Genomic DNA, 22,763 nt, shown 5'->3' with positions numbered 1-22,763 from the left:
CAAAATGACGAGGTATCTTTATGAGATGAAATCAAGGCAGAAGAGAAGTGTAATTTTTACATCCGAGAAAGCTGATGCAAAATTTGCATTGACAGTAGAAGTTCGAATCACAGTTACAGACAAATGAATACTTAGGTGAACCAGGTGCAAAATTTGTAACTAGGTGCAAGAATCCCATGTTCTTTCATCAGATTTATGTGGGGTCCAGGGAAAGTTTATTTTCTTAGGTATATAACTTTCCCATTTAGGAGAAAAGTTGTCAACACTTGAATGTGACAAAAATGCCTCTTTTAATAATAGATTTTTATAACTAAAATAGTCATTGCTTTATTTACTAGAGAAATAAAAGAATATGAATAAATGCAGTTACTTAAATAAATAACTTATCGAAAAAGCAAATGGGATCTAAATACATTTTGTTTTGGGACTAAAATCCTCAAGTTATCACATGTCTAATTAATTAACCAAGGATTGTCAATTCCTAACTTTTGAATTCATCTCTCTTGAGAGAGCTTGTTTCATTAGAATGCAATATTTGCAGCTCTAGAATCGCCCCTCTATACTTATTGGCTGAGAATTGGTGCCAAGAGTCCTCTTTCTTCTCCATATTAATTTTCATCATTTGCTTTTAACCCCTCTATACTTGGCTGAGAGGGAGACGTAAGTTTTGAGGAAGAAGAGATGAAGGGGATCGGTTGCAGTCAGCCAACTTGAGTATTCATGTGCTCGTTCGATCCATCCATCCCTTTTCAACAGCTGAAGGAATCCGAGACTGCCAACCTACGCTCAACTGTCAACATATTTGGTGCACATGCAGATGAACTTGGTTCTCTCGTGTGTTCTCACGTATGATCGATGATCACATGTGGGTTTTCTTGGCTGAAGCTCAAAATATGAAATTTGTTGTGCCATATATATGCTTGTTTCGATCGATATATCACATTGGATTGAGTGTTTGCAAAATACCATTGCCATTTTTGTTTGCAACATTTTAGGTTGGTTAATACAAATTTTTGAGAAATTATCTTATTACATTACATTCGATAATTATTTTCACTAAAAAGTAGGCATGGATTGGGTGTTGGCATTTATAGTAAAAATATCAAATTTGATGTATTCTGAAGAAATCTTCAGTAATGGTATCAAATAGGGCTGTTCATGGGTCGGGTTGGGTCGGTTTACTGTAATTTTTCCAACCAACCCGACCTGGTTGGGTTACTTGACATAGAAACCGAAACTAACCGAGTGTTAAGCAAAACCAACCTGGTCGGTTTGAGTCAGGTTGGGTCGGTTTGGGTCGGTTTCGGTTCTAAGTTCATCCCTGTGATAAAATCTTGCTAATTTTAAAAACAGTCATAAATTGAACATCCTTTCAGCCATCTCCTATGATAAAATTTAAATGAAAAGTTAATCACAAAAGTTGTTCATTAATCACTATTCACTAATCCAAAGTTTCTTGCAACCATTCAAAAACTAGGTGGCCTAATGGGCTTTGGAACTTCATGTTTGAACTAAGTCGGTTTCAGTTTTCTTGTGTGAAAACCAAAACCGACCCGAATCATCGATTTTGGAATTTACACAATCCGAAGCCGACCCGTACTGATCAAAACCCGGCCGAATCGAGTTGGGTCAGTTCGGGTTAGTCGGTTTGGTCGGGTTGGCCCTTCTTATGAACAACCCTAGTATCAAATGTTGTATTGCTAACTCAAAGCATTTGTGGTAGAAAAAAAAACATTCTCATAAATTTTGTATTGAACAACCTAAAACGTTGCAAGTAGAAATGATAATGATACCAAACACAACCTTACTAATTAGCCTAGATAGATGAACCTCTTGACCCAACTCTGGTTTAGTAGATTTAGGTTGGGTTTGAATATGCATGAAACTAATGGTTTTTACTCCATATCTTTCCCATCAAACCCCCCTTTCAAACTACATTTATCTATGAAAGAAAGAATATATTCTTATTTAGCCAAAAAAAATATATATCTATTCTTAAATAATGAAAAATAATGATCTATCAAAAAAAAAAAAAGAAAATTAATGTGTCAAGACCTTTTACCTTATCCAATATACCAGATTCCAATCCAACGCTTACCACTTACCATCTAGGGTCACACCCCTGGATACCTTTTATTAGAATTAGACCCAAAGCTGAGTGCCTCTATCATTCAAATCATGATCATCGTGATGGTAGACCACGAGAATAGTGTGTCCCACCATTTATTCTAATCCAATGGTTGTCAAGGAGGGAAGATTCACGAAAAGGAACTCCTCTGGGCTCTGACACACTTCTCTAGTTCTAATTCATATGGGCGAGGGCGGCAAGCAAACAAAAGCGAGCTTTCTCCTTTCACTGTAAAAATCCTCTTTCATTATTGGCGAGATATGAAATTCCGAGGGGCCCATCTCTATCATGCGCCGATGTGTCGTTGTCCTTCGCTTTATTACACACTCCTCCAATTCTTCGCCAGACCACTCTCCTTCGGTCCTTATAAAAACCTCCTCCTTTTTATTTTCTTTATTTCTCTTCCCAACTTTTTATTTTCTTTATTTCTCTTCCCAACTTTTTCCTTCTTTATTTTTTCGTTTTTTTCGCTCGTCTCTGTCTTGGACTGTTGGACAGACGTCTAAAATGCCGGGACTGCCGTTTCTTCGAGATGCGATCGACCATTGAATCACCAGAGATCTCTCTCAGATCTGGGAATTTCGATCAGGTACAGATTTTCAGTAGTTTTCTGAGTTTGAACTTTGAAATAAATTTAAAAAAAGAACGGGTTTTGATTTCAAAGCTTTTTGAGCCGGTGAATTTACTTATTAACTTGTTTGTTTTCAAATTTGAGTTCAAGTTCTTTTGTTGATGGAGTCTTCGAATGTGAAGGAATGGTGGGTGGATGGGTTCTGTGAGAACTGAGAACTGTTTGGTTGTCGCTGTGGGAGTAATGGAGGTACTGAAATTAGTGTCATGGAAAGCGACAAATGTCAGCAAATGTGCTTTATTTCATCTTCAAGTGGTCTTATTTAGATATTTTCCTGTTATTAGTTGAGAAGTAAAGAGATCCTTGGCAGGTAGCTTTTGGGTTTGCAAAAAATAGTATCTTGTTTCTGTATGTGTTAATATGGATAGGGGTTAGTTTTACTCGTTTTGAGCAGAAATGGACTAAGCTTGACTAGGATTTTTCGGGTTTATCGAGTGGTCAGAAGTGTTCTATGCTTTTCTTTTGATTGTTTTTTTTTTTTTTTTTAATTTCTCGGTGTTTGATTGGGTTAATTGGGATAATTTATTTTTATTTTTTTGGGGTCGAAGTCAGGTTATATTTTGTGTGGTTTGAGTTCTTTTTCAGTTTTCCTTTTCCTTAATCTTTTTCCAGGTTTTATTGTTTAGTTTGCAGAGAAAGCGACCTTATTCCGGGTCAATTCGGTCTATTGTGTTCTATGGAGAAAACATTTTCTTCCGCTTTTAAATAAATTTATGTGATTATTATTATCTTACGAAAATGTTCTACTTTTCTCTTGCCTTTTGGTCATCTTCTTCCTTAGTGTCTAGATGTCATGGTTCAGTTCAGTGAATGATACATAATATCAGCCAAAATAGAAGCTATAAGAAGAAAGCCAAATAGGAAAAAAAGATTGATGGGAAAAAAAGAACTCTTTTCCTAGTCTTTTGGTATTTGGCTAACGAAGAAGTATGTTTTCTCTTTGAAGATCGCTACCCACTACCCATACTTTTGAATTTTTCAATTTTCTTCTGTGAGGGAAGCTCGCCCTCAGCTATTCAGTAATTAAACCCTTTTACCACTTATCAGAAAAAGAAACCAATTTTCTTAAGCCTCAAAAATTGCACGGTTTCTGGTTAAAAAAAGGAACCCCCCCCCTCCGGGCGTTCTTTATAATTATTGCAACTAAGTTTTGTTTAGAAAATTATCTTTTATTTGTTTATAATTGGTAGAGAGTCAATCGTGGACCATTTATTGGAGAAGTAGGGGGAATTGCAGTGTTGGTTACCTAACAACATCATCATCGAATAATTTCCCTTTTATGCTGTTGTTTCTGACAGGGGGCCTAACTATGAATTGTGGTTTGGTAACAGAATGGTGGCTTAAGTTGCACGAGAACAAGGTATTTGTATAGAAATTTTTTGATGGTTCCCAGATGACCAGAACTGATGTTATTGGCAGTAGAAGGAGGAGGTTTCTTCTCTTCTTCAGCTTCTGGATATAGCAAGGGCCTGACCCTTCTTCTCTTGGGTCGGAAGAACGAAGAAAGACCCATGAGAGTTTCGCCGTGGAATCAGTACCAGTTGGTTGACCAAGAAGCTGACACTGACTTCCAGCTGGCTTCAGGGAAGAACCAGGTTTCCTGCGGATGCGCTTCCTTTGTCTGCTTTGGTCGCGCTTCCGCAGGACTTGAGTCCCCCTCTCCTCTGAAAGTTGGTCCCACTCAACTGCAGGATGCTTTATCAGAGCCTCCTGCTGTTTCTGATAAGGACGAGGCCTGTATTGCTAATCATGGAGAAGATAAGGACACAAGGAAAGTCTGTCTCAAGAGTAGCTTGAAGAAGCCTTCCAGTTGTGCCCCAGTACCTAGCAGAGAAAGCAGAGAAAGTGACCTACATGTGACACCAATGCCAGATGAAACTGGTACTGAGTTTCCGGGTTGTACTGAAAGGAGGAAAGTGCAGTGGACAGACACATGTGGGAGAGAGCTTGTTGAGATCCGGGAATTTGAACTCAGGTATTGGTTCTTTAAACCTGAATTAAGACTTATTGAGATCAGTTCTCCACCTAATGCATTTTGTGATTTCCATGCTTTCTTTTATTGTAGGTGCCTAAGAATTAGATTATTATGTATTTGGTTTTAGTTAATGCTTTTGTGGCATGTTCTGTGCACATTTGTTTCCTCTCAGAATTTCTGAAATGATTGTCATTATGCTGCTTCTTGTCATAATTCGTCCTCTTTGGTTTAAGAATGTCACAGAGTTTTTAATTCATTATTCTTGTCTTGCCTGTAACTTAATTCACTAGCAGGTTCTACAGATGCCAGATAGTTGATTCTTCTCTTAATCTATGCCTTTTGTATCTATCCCTCTAGATTGTCTGTATGCATTCAGAATTTGGTATTTTTTCTATGAGTTCTAACCTTACTGGTGCATAATTTTTGCATCCTATCAGCAATTGTGAACTCATGGTTCTGGGAAGCTTAACTGTTTTCTTCCATTATTCTTTTACTATAAAAGTAATTTTTGAATCAGTTGACAAATTTTCCTATTGTAAGCTTGTAGTCAGGATCCCTGCCAATAAGTTTGTAAGTCCTAGAGTCTTAGAGAAGTGCTTTGGCTACAATCTTATTCATGCCTCTAAAAGACAATTGGTATAGGCAGCAATCCTTCTGGTCTCTGTTTGTCCTTCCTAATCATTTTAAGAGTTGAGTTGGGTGCATGCAAGATGGTATGATGAACCAATAATTGGATCCTTTGATTGATGGCTTCAATGTTTACCAAGTATGTAAGACCATAAGCAAGCTGTCTAGAGAGCTATACCGACAGACGGCTTTCATGAATTATTTCTGACATGTCTCCAACAATGGATCTATATAAACATGATGTCTATTTAGTCTGTGTTGTGGAGTCCTTGAGCACCACCTATTGGGAGAAGTAGGCTGGGTTTCACATGGCAAATTCAAGTATGTTGGTCACTATCACCTTATAATGGGACTCTGCCATCATGATGAAAGAACCTTCAATTAGACATGCCCATTCATCATTGCAAGCCAGAAGACACCTCATTGAAAGAATTAATAGCAAAATTCATGCTTATTTCTCCTAGTATTAATGTCAAACAAAAGAAGGCCCTCGAACAATCCAGCCTATAGTCTTACCTGTCATTAAATTAGTTAAGAGGAAGGGTTTGGGCCTAGAAAATTGCTATATGTCAATAGGTTTTATGCTGTAATCACTTTTTTAGGATTTTGGGCAACCTATAAAGATGATGTAAAGGAAACCTACATGAGTACTTGCTAATAGAATTTTCCTTTGTGATGCTAAGAAGACTTTAATATTCTTAGAATGGAGATTTCTTAGACTGTTGGTTCTATCTAAAGGTTGTTTCACAGATTCAGCATTGTTCATCCGTACTCTTTTTTTGGTATTACATATTAGACATTACAGGGATTCCGGGGTGGGGACAGAACAGGGTTTTGATCCCACACCTCCAATTTTAGAGGGAAACTGAGTGACCTTCTCAGCTAGTGGGTCATTGGCATCATCTATACTTGATTGCCAGTGTTTCATGGACTCTCTTTTTAGCTTCTTTTTCTTTTTTTCTCCTTGTTTGACAAAAGTGATTCTAAGGAGTCAATTTTTTTTCTTATACAATGTTCTAGGCATTAAAGAGAAACATTTATGGATGGCCTTCACTTATGCCGTTAATATTGGTAAACGATGGTAGAATTAACAAGACAATTTTTTAATAATAAATGCTTTTTCACACTATCCCTGAACCCCTATGTTTTCAGCTTGCTGAGTCAGATTCTATAACAGAAATTGAGATCCTGCTTCTGTGTCCATATACATGAAAAATTGTTTACTGTGGGTTCTGCCCAGTACTTGCCCATTATTTTTCATGGTGCATAACTGCAATGCCTGAATGCCATGTCAGTATTGCAATTCACAAATTGTGACTCTCCAAGGTATAATAGTAGTCCATGACAACATGTCTTGTGGGATCACATTTTCTGATTTTCATATACTTGTGGTCGAAACCCACATCCAACTGATTTTCTTTTCTGCCTCTCTTCATCTTTTAGTAGAGGAAAAGATGATATTTCTTTTATGTTGAAAGTATTCCACCCCTCCCCCCATTTAGCACTTTCTCTTTTGTGACCATACACATAATGTGGTACACTAATACATGGTTCTCGCAGTCAATGGATTTATTCCCTATTATTCATATTCCAGACATGCATCAATAACTCAAAGCAAATAAAATAACAATAAAACAATAAAAAGGCAAAAATTATTTTATCGACAAAGAAGGCTCAATAAAGTTGGACAATTGGTTAGAGTTCTAATCCCATTTTCATTCTATAGATTACATGCAAGTGTGAAGAACTCCAAAAACATCAGACTGATGATGTTGGAAGTGACCAATAACATAGATACTGATTTTACAAGAAACAAGGATGCTTGACATCCTCTGTAACAATCATTTGTGTGCATTCAATCAAGGATGCTTGGAAATTCTGAACTTGCCTTCCTTAATGCTGGAAACTTCTTGTGGATCTTTATCTTTAACTTCTAGTCTTACATGTATATTAGTTTACTTCTGTGACTAAAGAATGTAGGGAAGGGAAGTTACAACCCACAAGATACGTAGATATTTGTGCTTAAGGGATATTTGATAGGGGCCATTCCTTGGTGCAATAGTAAAAATTGAGGCCGAAAAGTATGAATATGTGGGTTTAAGTCAGAGACTGGCCACCTTGTGCAAAGTATGCCAAAGGTTAGGCTTGTATCCAGTCCACCCCTCCCAAGACCCTGGATAGCCAGGACCAACTTTGGGTAGTCCTCCTTGGGGATATGTGTTATATTATTTTGAATAGGTCTCTCAAGTTCCTAGTGGAAGGAATTCACTGATTACTCCATCAAGTTGAACTCTCTCTCTAGTAAATTGGTGGCTAGGTAAGTTGCAATTGTTATAGCTTCTAGTTACACATGATGCATGTCATGTTCACATGGTATGTTTATGAATATTTATATAGGTTTAGCTATGCTTTTTTCTCCCATATTCATTAAATATTGAAACATCTCATTCATTAAGGTTTAGCCTTGTTTTTTTTCTCTGTTAATCATTAATAAAACAAAACCAGGGAGCTCAATTAGATGGTTTAGCTGTAGGAAACTCAAGGCATTCAGAAGTTGGCAGTGTTGATGTAGGTTGGAGGGTTAGATCATCCTTGTTTATTTTTATTTCATTTGGAGTTGGGGACTATGGCTCTGAGAATAGAGATGTTTTTTCTCATTTTAGCCCTCGGGCTGTCCTCCGGAGTTTGAGCAAGATGGTGGTAAGGGATTGCCAGATGGTTATTTGGTGGATTTGAGATGATTTAGATGGCTTTTGCACTTTAAGATGCTGGTATAATATGCTACATTAAGCCAGAATTTTGATTTCCAGAGTAAGCAACTAGTTCAGATGGGATTCCGAAGGTCTCTCTGCTATTTCATTTGCAGAGAGAGAGAGAGAGAGAGAGAGAGAGCCTTCAAGGGAGGAGCAAGGAGGAATGGATTCTCTTGTTTTCCTCATTGATGCTTCTTTGCATGTATTCACCCTCAGAAAAAAATTTCGCTCTTTGAATGGACGCAAACGTCCTACTGAGCATCCTACACATGGACTTAATTTTTTTTTTGTCCAGGCCTCAATTCTTGGTTAGTTTTTTGGTAAAAACAATTCTACCTGGTTACGTGTCCATCATTGGTGTTTGGAAGGGTGTTGTATCCTTCATTAAATGAGCGAACATAAGTTTCACCTTCATCCTTTCTCTTACCTTGTCATTGGTCAAAATATAAAGAAACAAAAGCACCTGAGGCTGATGGGCGCAAATTCGAGGGCCAAAAGCACCGACTTCATTATTATTTGCATCTTAGTAAAGTTTTAAGTCTTCATTCTGCCTTCATAGCCTGCATCCTTGTTGAACACTTAATTCCAATGACTCTGATCCTTAGCTGCATTACGTTGCTGATTTTAGATCTCAATTTGATGGCAGTGATGTGGCATCAGATGAAGAATTAGAAGGTGAAAATGAACGGAGTTGTTCATGTGTGATTATGTAGTTTCAAGTTCAACTTACCCGACTTTGTGGAGCAACCAGATGCACCCCCTGTTACGGGCCAAGAGAGCTTGCAAATGTAAAGGCTATGTAGGTATCTGGTGAACCAGCGATTGTTAACAACCATTGATGAAGCTTTTTCACTTCTCAGTTATACCCATAGATGGGGGAACTGGTCCTGGAAGAGGAAGTGAAGCTAAGAATCCACGCGACCACTGCACGGATTTCTGTTATGGGCAACATTTGGTTCAGATTGTTCATTTGTTTCTTTTCCATCTTTGGGATTTCAATTTTGTCATCTGGGCTTCTTTGGTTTCCCCCCGACCCCCGTTACTGTTTCCCTTTCTTCATTTGTAATACGTAATACTGGAATATACGTGCTTCTACGCTACATATATGTATGTGAAATTGTGAATTTTCTGTTTTCATCGGAATCAAAATCCATACATTTTTTTTTAGTTCCCTGAGTAATGGAAGCTTCCGACTTCAGTTGCTCATTACGTCGATGCGTTGATTGTGTTAGAAAGGATCAGAGATAAGCCAACGATTAGGGGGCCTATGTATCTGCTCCAGTCTGATAAAGCAGTCTTTTTTTTTTAGATATGTCCGATAAAGCAGTTGGATCATGGATACATGGCTTTAGGGATTGGTTCGAGATAAAATATGAGTTCGAATTTGGTTTTGGCTCAATATATTGGAACTATAAAATGGGCTTTGAGTTTGGCTTGAAATTCAGTTTCACCTGATCGAGTGTTTTACAAGTTCGTAAAAATTTGGTTCTTATTCAACCCGAAATGGCTCCAAATCAAATCAGCAAGGTGGCAAAGACATTTAGGCCCTGTTGGCTTTTTGGATAAGTTATTTATCCATGTTTTTTTTTTATTTTTCAAGTGGTGATGTGCGATTTGATCGCTTTCTATTAGATGATAGTTTGGACACCAGGTTGGTAAGGTTGTCTAGTCGAATTATAAGAGAAGGGTATTAGAGTCTCGAGTTGTTTTACCTGGAGTAGTGGGCACTCCAATGCTTAAGTCAGCAAAGAGTTTAGAATGACAAGAAGTGATAATGCAAAAGAGATGTGAGTGCTGTATCATACCTACATTCTCTAATCACTGGGATGCCTTTAAATAGATGCAGGTTGTTGTGGGTTTTACACTGTATGTCCGAGATCTCTAGGGGGATGTGGCTTATCGGCCCACCTTGTTCGAAGTAAGGTTCAAAATATCGATATGCTCGATAAATCGATAGAGGCGTATCAATAGTTTTTTTAGTTTTTTTTTTCAAATCTAATTTAGAAGTGCCGGTTTAAACACCCAATATGGCCTGATTGGTATTGATATTTTGAACCTTGGCTTGGAGGCAATTTTCGCATAAGGCTACATTTAGTAGAGGTATAAAATCGAACCGGGGTAAACTTTACACCCCGGTTCGATTTTGTAGGCATTTGGTAGACATGTAGTTATGTAAAATTAATCGATGTAATAAATACATCGACAATTTCTATGTATTTTATTACACCGCTCGCTCTCTCTCTCTTCTCTCTTAATAGCTGGTGGTGTCTATTGGCAGCATCGGAGCAAATCCAGCCATCGAAGACCTACTGTGAACCGAAGCAGAGGAGATCAATAGTCATGGCGAAGAACTCGTTTTAAGGAAGCATCTCCCTACCTGACTCTATTCTCATTATGTGGTGTCTGCTCTACCCGTTGCATTCAATGTTCTTTGCAGCCAGCTCAATCAGCCACCCTCTTCTTTTCTTCTTCTCCTAGTACTTCCCCCCTTCCCTTCTTTCTTTCTTTCTCCTCTCTCTCCCTCCTCTGCCGATCGGGAGGAATATCAGAACTGAGAAACAATCCGGTCAATCCTCCCTTTCTTTCCTTCTTTCTTTCCCTCCCCTCCCCTTCCCCTCTTCTCCTAGTTTCTTTTCATCCGGCCACCCGCCACCCAACTTCACTGAGCACCACCTGATATTGCAGTACCATCACTGTTTTCGACAGCTGCACCTCCGTATAGCAAACTCGCCGCCACCATCTCTCTTATCTCCTACTTTCTCTCTCCTTGTCTCTCTCGGTGTCTTCCCATCGGCGCCGTCATTGATAACAGTGGCTGCCTCAAACATCTCGATCATCGTCCTCGTCAATCAGTCATTGGCAGCACACTCATCGAACTCAATTCACTGTGGGGGCTGTGTAATCATAATCGGGCCGCGTTCTCTTAACCGAATCACAGCAGCTAGGATTTCTCATCTTGCAGCATCAAACCCATAGTTTCTGTTGCGTTTTCGTGCAGTTAAAAGATGGGGTTCGACAAGGAAGCGAGTTCGTCTTATTATCGCAGTCTTATTATCGCCCACTGGGCCAGAGAAGACACACCACTTGTGGGAAAGGCAGCGGCCAAACACAGAAGTGTAAAACAAGTATAAAGTTGGTTTGCTTCTTACACCAGAAAATCTAATCGGTGTTAAACTCCATCCATGTAATTTTACACCGCAAACAAACGCAGCCTAAAGGAATAGAGCTCACCCGATTGCCTCTCTAGCGGAGTCAAGTCTGTCGATGGGGTGACGTGATCCCGGAGGTTTAGAGACGATAGCCTACTTATGACGGGGTCAGCCACCACGTCCTGCAGGTCACCAACTGTGCTTTCCCCTCATGCTGAGGTCCCTAGCTCAATTCTATGATGACCAACTTGGTCCAGTGAGGACCGATCTAGTCCTATGATGGCTGACCTGGTCTTGTGATGGTCAACCTAGTCTTGAGATGGCTGACGATGAAAGGTGATTTGGCCTGACCTCGTAACAGGGGGACACATGGACACGAACTGGCTAACAGATGACAGCACAGTATAACCAGTCCACGACACAATAGTCTCGGATACCCATCTACCTCGAGCTAAGGCGACATCGAGATAGAGTCACCCCGAAATGAGATCGCCTCGGTACCAAATCGCAACAAGAATACTTCAATGCCAAGGCACTTCGACACTCAGTCCAGTTCGGGACTTTAAGGCGTCAGCTCGGGGATACTGACATGCCACTACGAGGATCCCAAAAATCCCTCCGACGGTTCTCGGACTTCACGTGATCACACCGCGTAACAGCTAGCCTTAATCGCGGAGACCGATCTCATCGTGGCAATGGCGGCAATAGCAGGAGAAGACAAGAGCAGAAGATGGTGTCAGTCCAATTGTATGCTATCTTCTCCTTGTATCAGTAATCTGATGGATGAATTGGGGTTTGCTCTCCTCCTCTATTTATAGCCTTAAAGAGAGGTTCTCCTAATCCCATTAGGAGTTTCCTAATCCAAATCTTGTATTTGGATTTGGAATCTCTTTAAGAGATAAGGATAATCCCTTATCTTATCTACAGATAAAGATCAGCCCTCCTAATCTAATTAGGAGTTTCCTAATCCAAATCTTTATTCGGATCTGGACTCTTTGAGTGGATAGGAACAATCCCTTATCCCATCTACTAATCTAAATCCTAGAACCGCCCATCTTTAATTAATCTAATTAAGCCAGTTCGAATTGAGCTTTAGGCCCATTAAGTCCATATGCTCACATATCCTCTAAACTGCTACCAAGTTGGATATCCTTGTATGGCGTGGGACCCAAACATTGATTTACACATAAGCCACGTGGGTTCAGCCCAACCTTTGTTACAAGGCCTAGCCGAATTCACTGTAGGTGACAGTGAACCCCTGAGCCCATCACCATGGACTCTTAATGGGCCCAACTTTTACACTAAAAGGTCATTGGGTCAAGCCACCTTATAAAACCCAAGGACTATGGGCAGATGCAAGATTAGCCCATCAGGTATTACATTCAATGGTCTTACACTTAACATCTCAGCCCATAATGACCAAAACACTACTAGATAAGAAAGGACCTCTCCCTCGACTACAAGGTACAGTGTTGCGCTCTCTACTCACATGGATCCCGGGAATTAAAACCTTTTACAAACATTTGGAAACCATAATATATATATGTATGTATATCTCTATATAAATATATTTTGCAAAACAAATTTCAACGGTTGAAATCGGCTACCAGTAGCTTTGGTTTCCATCAGAGAGAGTGCATCTCTGATCATTCACTTTGTCCGACAAATGGGCTGATCCTGTCACTATGATCACCCATTCAGATGAATTCTCGAACTGTCCCAACATACCCAGGTTTTGACCCCCTCTAAGGATCTCACTGTTAGCATATCAAAGACAGCCCAGTCTGACACCTAGTGTAATATCATAATCGAGTCTAGGGGTCAGGTGTAACATTCCAAGTTTGCCCATCTATTTTCAAGGTCCAGAGCAATACTGGAATTTTGGTCCAGTTCAGGGTTTCAAGAAAACCCACATTGCATGTACCTTAAGTCTCACCCTAGCAGCTGAGACAAGCCACCCCAACCAACTTGGCAGCACATCAGTGTCAGCCTTGGCAGGATAAATCTCCCCATAATAACATGAATCAAATATGTACTTTATTCATTTACATTAAATGTCATAAGGTACAACATTCTGATTGGAGCTAAGGGCATACATTGTCCAACACTCTAAGTGCCCTTGCACTTGGCCCACCCGGATTCGAATCGAATCAAATATTTGATTTGATAATTGAAATCAAGTTTGAATAGGGATTTTTTATATTCGTTAGATATTGAATCGAATCCGAATATTAGTATTACTGGCCTATCTTTATTTATTTGTCCAAAACTTACTCTCTTTCAAAAGGGAAGAGACTATTGATTGACCTTTGTAAGGACATCTGCTTGTTCATAGTTGATTATTCTCTGGTTTCTCTTGGTTTCTTGAGAATATATTCTGACTTGGCTTGTTATCTTGGAGCTAAGGGCATACATTGTCTAACACTCTATGTGCCTTCGCACTTGGCCCACCCGGATTCGAATTGAATCAAATATTTGATTTGATAATTGAAATCAAGTTTGAATAGGGATTTTTTATATTCATTGGATATTGAATCAAATCCAAATATTAGTATTGCTGGCCTATCTTTATTTATTTGTCCAAATCTTACTCTCTTTCAAAAGGGAAGAGACTATTGATTGACCTTTGTAAGGACATCCGCTTGTTCATAGTTGATTATTCTCTGGTTTCTCTTGGATTCTTGAGAAGATATTCTGACTTGGCTTGTTATCATGGTATGTATTAGTTAGAGTCACCATGCCCTGCATAGAGGCTAGTCTAGTCTCTTCATGGTGGTAATGTCCCATTTATTTCCCTTAACATGCATGTTCTCCGTTTGGTGACTTTTCCTTTCCTAAGCTTCCTTCAAGTTACCCTTTAAGAATAAGGGCTTTTTCTTTTGCTCTATAGTCTGACATATGAAAGTGCAATAATTACATTAAGAGGTATATTGGTGAACTTTTCTTTCCTCTAAACTTTGAATGCAAAGAATATTGTTCTGAATTCTGAATTTTGAATATTATCAAATATCTATTTTGATTCCATATATGAGAGTTTTTGTTTGTATTTTTAGAGGTATCATTGGAAAACAAAAAGTTATATGATTGCATTTTAAGAGATAATAGATAAGAGGAAATGAACATCCATTTTTCTCTTAAAGTTAAAAGATAAGAGTTAAGAACAAGAAACAAACAAGCCCTAAGTTCGAATAGTTTATAGGTCCAGTTATGGCTATGCTTTTGGAGCTGTCATCATTTGGAACCATTGATCTCATTACTTTCCCTCTAGATTGTTCGGTTTCTATGAGGGGGTATTGACTACTAGCTGGACTTGCCTTATAGCAACTCTGTATCTTCTCCCCAGGGATTTTAGGTATTACATTACTGAGAAAGATTGTAGCAATCCATTAACTGAGTCGTCTGATCCATCTTGTCAATTTTGTTGAGCTTTGATTCTTGGTTTTCATTTTGAAATTTTGTCATTGTAATATTTAGAGGGGTACTGTTACAGACTGGGCGTTCAGTAACGCAATTAGTTATTCTGTTTCCCTTTGATCTTCTAAAGACTATTATCGCTTTCTTCATGGCCTTTATCAAAATTGGTATCATTATCGTTTTTCCCTACTTCCTTGGTCTACGTATATGAGGGGCCTGATTGGTTACTCTAGGTTTTTTCCATCATTAACACAGGGCTAACTGATGAGTGAATGGCTTGACATCATATCGTCTTCCCTCCTGGTTGAATGCTCATCAACTCCTGAGGCTAAGATTAATCCATTCCATTTTCCAATAATAAATTTTTCTTGCTTTTTAAATTCATATTTCCATTGTTAACTACTGTAGCTAGGAGATGGAGCTTCGCAGTTTTACTTTCATGGCTCATGGGATCTGTCGATCCCCTTGTCATTCTTCGTGCATGATCCATGAGGCCCCATGCATGCTTTACGTATATATGTATCCTCATGTCTGCATTGTACCCCTTTTTTTGGTTTAGGGTTTTCAGGGATAATTCATAATTGTCCTTTATACGAATTTCCATGGTCGCTAAGTCTCAACCCTTCTAAAGATTTGGTGAGATCCTAGGTCGAGCGTTTCCTATGGAATGTTATCAGTTTATCACCATTGCTGACGATTTACTTCTCTTGTTTTTTTTTTTTTTTGTTTTGCCAATTTGTTCTCCTTTAGGTTCTTAGTTAGGTCGACTGAGTGAAAGAATTTCTTTTTTTTTATCAAAAAAGAAGAAAAATTATATTAATTTCTCAAAAAGATTTACATATACCCCTCTTACATACTTCATAAGCTATTTTATGGGCAAATTTATTTACATCCATACTTATATGGCAAATATTACATATTTCAAACCCCTTTATAAGTAAGTTCTGCACCTCAGTCCTACAACTTCTCTTTCCATGTGCAATTTGTGTTATATGAGGTAGAAATATTTACTATTCTTTTGGCATCACATAACACACTTAGTTGAAGCAATCCTAAGTATTCCCTTAAGGACTCAGCAACAGCTTAATAGGCTCTTTTGGAAGAACACAAGCAATGGGGAATTCACTGTGAATTCAGTTTACCGCTCACTCCTAGAAGCCCCACCTCAAACACGATCAAGTATAGTGAATTGGCCCAGAATTTGGAAAAGTCTATGCTCTCATAAATGTCAAATCTTCATGTAAAAGTTCATCCATAAAGCTATTCAAACAAAAACTGAAATATGGGTTTGCAGAAGAAGAGAAAACACTTGGTGCACATTCTGTAAGGAATCTCCAAAGACCCAAGAGCACATCTTCTTGGAATGCCCTCTCTCAAGGGTTATTTGGATGCAGACCCATGTGGGTCTTGTTCCGGAGATTTTTCTAAACTCTAGACAAGAAGATCTGATCCAATGGTGGTGGCAACATATTTCTCACTTGCAGAACAAAGTTCAAAAGTATAAATATATTGCAAAGATATGTGCCACTTTTAGAAGTTTGTGGGATGCAAAAAATGATAAAATTTTTAACAAAGTGAACCTAGACCCTCTTCAAATTCTAAGAAAGGCTGAAAGTTACTACAACTATAAAGAAACTGAGCTCAAAATCTCCAATTCATCACATATGCAATCAGATTGGGATTTGCAACAAGCTCTCCTCACAAACCTCCCGATCATTTTAGTGGATGGTTTTTGGTCTGCCACCACACAAACTGTATCCATTGGCATATATATGTTCTCTCACATGTCTCCTCTTATCATTGTAGAAGGACAATCATGCTTGGCAAGACCACCAGCAACAACTGAACTCTGAGCAGTGATTAGAGGCTTACACAAGTTTTTTTGTATGGGTGTTAAAGCAGGATTTTTGCCATTGGATGCCAGGGAGGTTTTAATAAAGCTAAAAGGAACAAACAAGCACATTACGTGCGATCTGCCGGCCTTATATGATCATTTATCTGAACTTTTCTTACTTTTTGATAATATTACAATTCTGTACATAAACAGGGACTTAGTAACGCCAGTACATGATCTAACAAAACGAGCTAGGCATAGAAACTCTTTTGTGAATAGTACTGCCAGTTCGGTGAACCTAACTCATCGTTTTTTGGAATCTTATAAAAAAGGGGCTTAAATGTTCCCTTGATTTCCTTTAATGAATCTTTTACGGAGAAAAAAAAAAACACTTAGTTAGGTGATTTCCCTGCACTGTGCTTGTTGCAATCTTAGGATAAGTGCTTGCCGTTCAGCTTCTGTTGGTTCCTGGGCCTGGCACCTATTTCCTGCTGCTGCAGTCACCGTGGAATCATCTCTCGTTATGACAACTTTTGGCAGCTCTTTGTATATTCAACATATATGAACCATCCACGTACAAGCATGTTGATAAAGTACAGTCAGGAGTTGATGATTTGTTGTCCCTCTGGTTTTCAAGTGGGTCCATTTCACCATGAACTAAGTAATTTTATACTGCTTGTGCAACAGCTAGAGAATTTGAGTTTTTATTCTCATGGAGCTTCTTGTTTCAAGCCTCCAAAATCAATCGGATGGCTATGGCAGCCTTAGCCATTAGTTCCTGCTTGTGAGGCCTTGGAATTGCTGAAAGTGTTTGTTTCTTGGAACTATTGAAATATACCAGCTTTTCATATTTTATATCTGGCCTAGTAGCCAGAGGCTGGAATCTGTTGGCCTGAGTGTTCATACTTGTTTTTCCGGGCCAATGACCTTTCCTGAGCCGAGTTGCAAAGAGTATTCAACAATTTATTCTGCTTGAGGCGTCTTTTTTTTTTCCTAATTCCTTTGATTCCCATAATGTATCCTGTGGTCCGAACCCTGGTAATGTAAGAGTCTGAATTAGTGGAGGGCTTCGAAAGAAACTTAGAGTAGTGCATATGAGCCTCCAGACTTCCAAAAGGAAACGAGGGAGTTTTATGAGCTTCAAAGACAGTGAATGAAGAAAACTAAGAAACTACCCAGGAAACAAAAGGCTGTTAGCAGTGAGAGGAAGAGGGAGGCTAAGAACAGAAAATAAACAAGGCTGAAGGAGGAAAAACAAACCACGTCACAGTAAAAGAACAAGACTCAGATTATTTACCTTTCATCACCCTTCCATCGAGAAGTTGGAATGTAACATGAGGACTTCCCAGGAGGTTATCCATCCTAAGTACTACTCTTGCCCAAACACACTTAACTTCAAAGTTTTGATGGAATCCGATGCATTAGTGCTGGTATAATTGTAGACCATAACCCCATCTCAATTTCACCAGCTGGGGGATCTTGTAGTTGTTGTCTGCACTACAACGTCTTAGTGTATATGGTTGTCTGCGTGGCATGGTGGTAAAGAGAAAGGTAAGATTTAGAGTTAGCCGTAGTCCAATTTAATCTCTTTGAACATATCCATAAAATGGTGTGTCTTAGGCCCAAGAATCAAAAAAGAATGAAATCTGGATTGGGTGGCTTTTAACAATCAATCACTCTTTCTACCCAGTGTTATCAAAGTTGGGTCAGACCAGATGATCGGATCGCTCAGACCGGGAACAGCAAAGAAAGCCATTATTGTGTTACAGAGAATCAGAGATCCGCTTAAATCCTTCCTAATTTTTCTTTGTTTTTCGCTTCTGTCTTACACCCCGTAAAACTTTTCGCTTCAATTTCTTTGCAGTGTGAAATTCATTATAGTGGTGTAAATGCACGAGTGCAAACATGCTGAATGCAAATCCTGGTTCACTTTCACTTTAGACTTGACTTATTATTTGTTTATGAGAAGTAAAACAAGTATATGATATAATCCTAACCTTGTAAGAAAAAGAATGGAGGTAGGAGGGTTATTTCTTTGGGAGTGATGCAAAGAAGCAAGACGATGTGGTTCCTACTTTATCTTAGAGAGAACTGAGGTAGGCGGAAGGTACTCAGATAAAAAATACAAATAAGTGAAATCACAGTCCTGGTGCAAATTTTGTATCTGGTGCAGATTTCCTCTGCAAACAAACAGAGCCATAAAAACAGGTCAGGGAAGAAATGTGAATACTCCATTTGAGTTGCAGACAAATTTGCCATGTGTAAGATTCCTTGGTCATTTCGGGAAGCTCACTAAATGGCCCGATTAGCACAGCTGCTCCCTACATATTTGTTACGTACAGTAGCAAAAAGACCTTGGTGTAGCAGCAAAATTTGTGATAACAGATGTCACGGTTGACAATTCATTTCCATCAGGCCCCAAACTGAAATAGTAGCTGAGATTCCATAAAAGAGAAACCCAACTGATATCCAAAAGGACTTGATGAAGTAAAATATGGAGCTTATACTTTCTTACAGTTAAAATGAATACTGAAGACACAATTTATGACATTGAATTTGTTAAAGACAGCATGGTAATTCACTCAAATGTTACAAAAGAAACATTGGATATGACTAACAATAGCAGACAAAAAATTATTCCAGGTCTACTATCCCAAAATTGGAGAGAAGGATCTTTACTTGATCAACAAAGTCTGAGCCAGTTGCGTACTCCGTTAGCAGCCCAACAGCAAAACCAAACATTGCCCATCTGCATAACCATCATCAATGAACAGCAACAGAATTTCAACAGTCTTAAATAAACTCCAAATATAATTAAAATAAACAATTTATACAAAATAAAAAGTAAACAGAACACATCAATTAAACATTCTTCTTTCTGTAATCAAGTTGGATATAAATTACACAACCTATCTATTATCAAGAAACAAAAAAAAAAGTATAAAAGCTCCAAGTGTAATTAAAATAATCAATTTATACAAAACAAAAAGTAAATAGAACACATCAATTAAACATTCTTCTTTCTGTAATCAAGTTGGATATAGATCGCACAACCTATCTATTATCAAGAAACAAAAAAGAAAAAAAGCCGGAATTCACTGAATTCGAATTTGAACCCAATGGAATACAGATATAAGTTTTAGGATCCTAGATGACTTAAGAAGTAGAAAGAAGATGATCCATTAAATTGAAGCCTATCTATTATCATGTCAAAAGAGTAACTAATAATAAAAGTATGTCACTTTTTTCTTTTTTGTCAATAATATCGTATGAACAAAAAGCAGCAAAGTGTCCTTGTTTCTCCATTTAGAAGCTGAATTAAACAGGAATCCTCATGTATCCAAAAGAAAATTTTGCAGGCAAAGATTATGAATCTGAAATTTTATTTTGTCAGTTATTTATCTCAAGTTAAATTGTGAAGTTCTCCAGATATGACTAACAAAGCCTGTCAAATTTCTTCTGTACCATATAATCCTCAGTAAGCATTCCACAGTCCATTTAGATAACATTGCCCAAGTTCACAAGCTTCTCTTTTCCGTCTAATATTTGGCAGAGAGTGGAAATGGAGTGGTGAAGTATTATTGAAACTTTGTATCCTTAACTCATATCCTAGTTAAAGATTTAAATTTCTAATCATTATCAAAACATTGGGAATAATCAATTCTCCTAACAATAACAGAGTTTATTTAGACATCTTTTTTGATAAGTTCCTTGGAATGAATCATGCGAATGCCAGACCTAGCCTGATGCCTTCCTTACAGACTCTATTGTGTGAAAGAGAAGAAAACGCTAACACCCTTTTATCCATTGTTTGGTTTCCAGATCCAGATGCCTTTGAAATTGCTGTCTTCAGTCTGACATAAATTGGCTCTGGCTGAGTTCTTTGTGGTCAGCCAAGGGAAAAGTCAGGAAAGAAATAGTACTACAACAACAACAAAAACAAGAAAGCATACCTCTATCAATTTGTGAGGACTATTGGTGGAAACAAGTGAAAGAGCATTTCAAATATATTCTGTTTGGAAGGTGATAAGTAGATGCTGGCATTCTGAACTTTCATGTATTTATGAATAGTTGGGTTACTTCATAATTTTAAAAGTCATTTCCTCACTATTCAATCAATTAGTAGTGCTCTTAATTGCATTAGGAATTGGTCATCTTCCCAATTACATTAGGATTTGGTTTTCCTAGCTAAGTTAGGAACTGGTGTTGCTAATCACATTAGGAGTTTGATTTATTACTTTCCTTAGTTGTATTAGTAGGTCAATGTCATAGTTATAAAGTAGGATTTGTCTTATTTGGTTATTCCTAGTCTTAAGTCAACTAAAATTTGTCTTTAAGTCAAAGTCCTAATCCTTAGCCAGCTAGCATTTATCCTATTTCTAGTTTGTTTATTAATTATCAGTAGTGTCTCATAGTTGGTTTTGAGGTAGAAAAACAAGGCTAAATGGCTGTCCAACCTTTGCCTGTGTGCAAGCTCTTTCTTTTGACATCAAATAATAAATTGCCTTTTCTACTTTTAACGTTGCAATGATTCTAATTACTACATTGTGCTGATCCCATGAACAATATATAAGGTGCTGATTCCAAATAGTAACTCAAGTGCTGACTCCTAGAGAAGCCCAAGTTCTGATTCCTAGCTTTTTTTTTCTTATTTTGCAGGAACTTCCTGCATCAATTTTGTATTAGATAGGTCTATCCTACATCATCCCTATTGGATTGGTTAGAAGGATTCAAATGAGAGAGAAGTTAAGGCATGGCTTCAATGATTATTCATTCTGAGAATGGCCATATGGTAGAATCAGATGACACTTTCGATTGGTGAAATCAGATGACACAGACATTATAATTGGGGTCCCAATTAAGAAAAAGGAGGATCCCCTGTGGAAGTTTGAGTCACACTTGTCATTTTTTATTGGACTTCAAATGTTTTTTGTTCCAAAGATGAAAGCACAAGTGAATATGATGGCACATTGTCAATAGGTCATGTTAGTAAACCCAACATGTAGATAAGAATTTCCCCAAAATTTGCTTCCATCTTTCATTTCGTTTTTCGCTTATATGTTCTTCCAGCTAATCAAAAGAAAAATGAGAACAAGTGCAGAGACCATCTAAGATAAGGAACCCCTGAATAGGAGTGATGAGAACAACCTGCCTTATTCAACATTTAATTATTGAATCCTCAAGTTATTGTTTCTGTTCTGTCCACTATAAATCAAAGCTACAAGAGAGTAACTAAAAAAGAGAGATAATTCAAAAGTTTGAAATTTAATTTTCCCATCAGGACCATCAGAAAACCCAAAAACAGACTTGATTAATAAAATCCACAAAGACCCATCAGAGGAAAAGGGAGATAAGTATATTATTACCTTCCATTTGTAATTTCGTTTTTTCCAATGAATCCAAAGAAGGGTCCCTGGTTCGCTTCTTCAAGCTTTTTCTGCCGAAAGTACTCCTGAAGCTCCTTAGCCATTTGTCTCTGAAACTCCAAAGTAATTACATTAGGATCCGACCCAGCCACGGAAACCGGCTTAGGAGGAGCCGAAGAAGGGGCTGGCGGTAGAGTCAGGGACGGAGACGGAGATGGAGGAGCGGGTTTGAGAGAAGGAGAGGGTGGTCGCAAAGTAGGAGCAACGGGTCTTCGAACAGGTCCTTCGGCGTTGGAACTCCTTATAGTAATGATGGAAGATTTAGTAGCAGAGAACCTGAACGAAGAAGACGAAGAAGTGGAGGAAGAGCAAGTTGCTGGTGTTGAAGAAGAGCAAGAAGAGCTACAGATTTTGATGCACGGGATTGAAGAGGAAGCCACAAACATTTTCCTTTGGGCCTTCTTTGCTATGCAGAAGGAGACGACGATGATTGGGCTAATGCCTACCAAATAACCAAAGAACGCGTGAGAAACCTGTGGATAAGAATGAAACAGCTAACTGCCAAGTTTTCCAGGGAGAATGTTTCGATTTTCTCCTTCTCCATTCGAATTTTATTTTTGTTGAGAAAAGTCTTTACGGTGTCGAATTGTCGAAGTGGGTCTCTGGTAAGAGGAATCATTTCCATTGGAATCGCCCATTTTAAGGCGTTTGAAGAAATTGACATGGAAACATTGCTACAAATCAGAAACCGCTTTAAAAATCACGCCCCGATTCATGGTTCCAGAAAAATGATAAAACTATCTCGGTCCATTTCAACCCCCAAGTGTGAACACAAATTTGAGACTGACCAATTCCTCACATGATTTTCAAGGGATGATATCAATTA

At 38.3% G+C, this 22,763-nt stretch overlaps 2 protein-coding genes across 5 annotated transcripts; one reads left to right on the top strand and one right to left on the bottom strand.

Moving 5' to 3' along the window:
- Positions 1–2,472: 2,472 nt before the first annotated feature.
- On the top strand, positions 2,473–9,281 carry LOC148876315 (uncharacterized). Of its 4 annotated transcripts, none has more exons than XM_088966532.1 (3): positions 2,473–2,717; positions 4,091–4,734; positions 8,761–9,281. In XM_088966532.1, the coding sequence occupies exons 2-3, from the start codon at positions 4,166–4,168 to the stop codon at positions 8,825–8,827; spliced, it is 636 nt and encodes a 211-aa protein (XP_088822658.1). In that variant the 5' UTR covers positions 2,473–2,717; positions 4,091–4,165; the 3' UTR covers positions 8,828–9,281. The 4 variants fall into 4 exon arrangements, with proteins under 4 accessions (XP_088822658.1, XP_088822657.1, XP_088822660.1 ...); XM_088966531.1 differs by having other exon boundaries at positions 4,058–4,734; XM_088966534.1 differs by lacking the exon at positions 2,473–2,717 and adding an exon at positions 3,492–3,686.
- Positions 9,282–18,974: 9,693 nt separating this feature from the next.
- LOC148876314 (light-harvesting complex-like protein OHP2, chloroplastic) lies at positions 18,975–22,460 on the bottom strand. The gene is made up of 2 exons (XM_088966530.1): positions 21,878–22,460; positions 18,975–19,260 (listed from the first exon to the last, which is right to left on the bottom strand). The coding sequence occupies exons 1-2, from the start codon at positions 22,321–22,323 to the stop codon at positions 19,146–19,148; spliced, it is 561 nt and encodes a 186-aa protein (XP_088822656.1). The 5' UTR covers positions 22,324–22,460; the 3' UTR covers positions 18,975–19,145.
- Positions 22,461–22,763: the final 303 nt, after the last annotated feature.

Source organism: Nelumbo lutea, chromosome 1, assembly GCF_056320005.1.
Source record: "Nelumbo lutea isolate HS-2025 chromosome 1, American lotus-T2T, whole genome shotgun sequence".
Classification (NCBI taxonomy): Eukaryota; Viridiplantae; Streptophyta; class Magnoliopsida; order Proteales; family Nelumbonaceae; genus Nelumbo; species Nelumbo lutea.
Note: the sequence above shows the minus strand (reverse complement) of the source record. Positions and strands in the feature narration are given on the sequence as shown.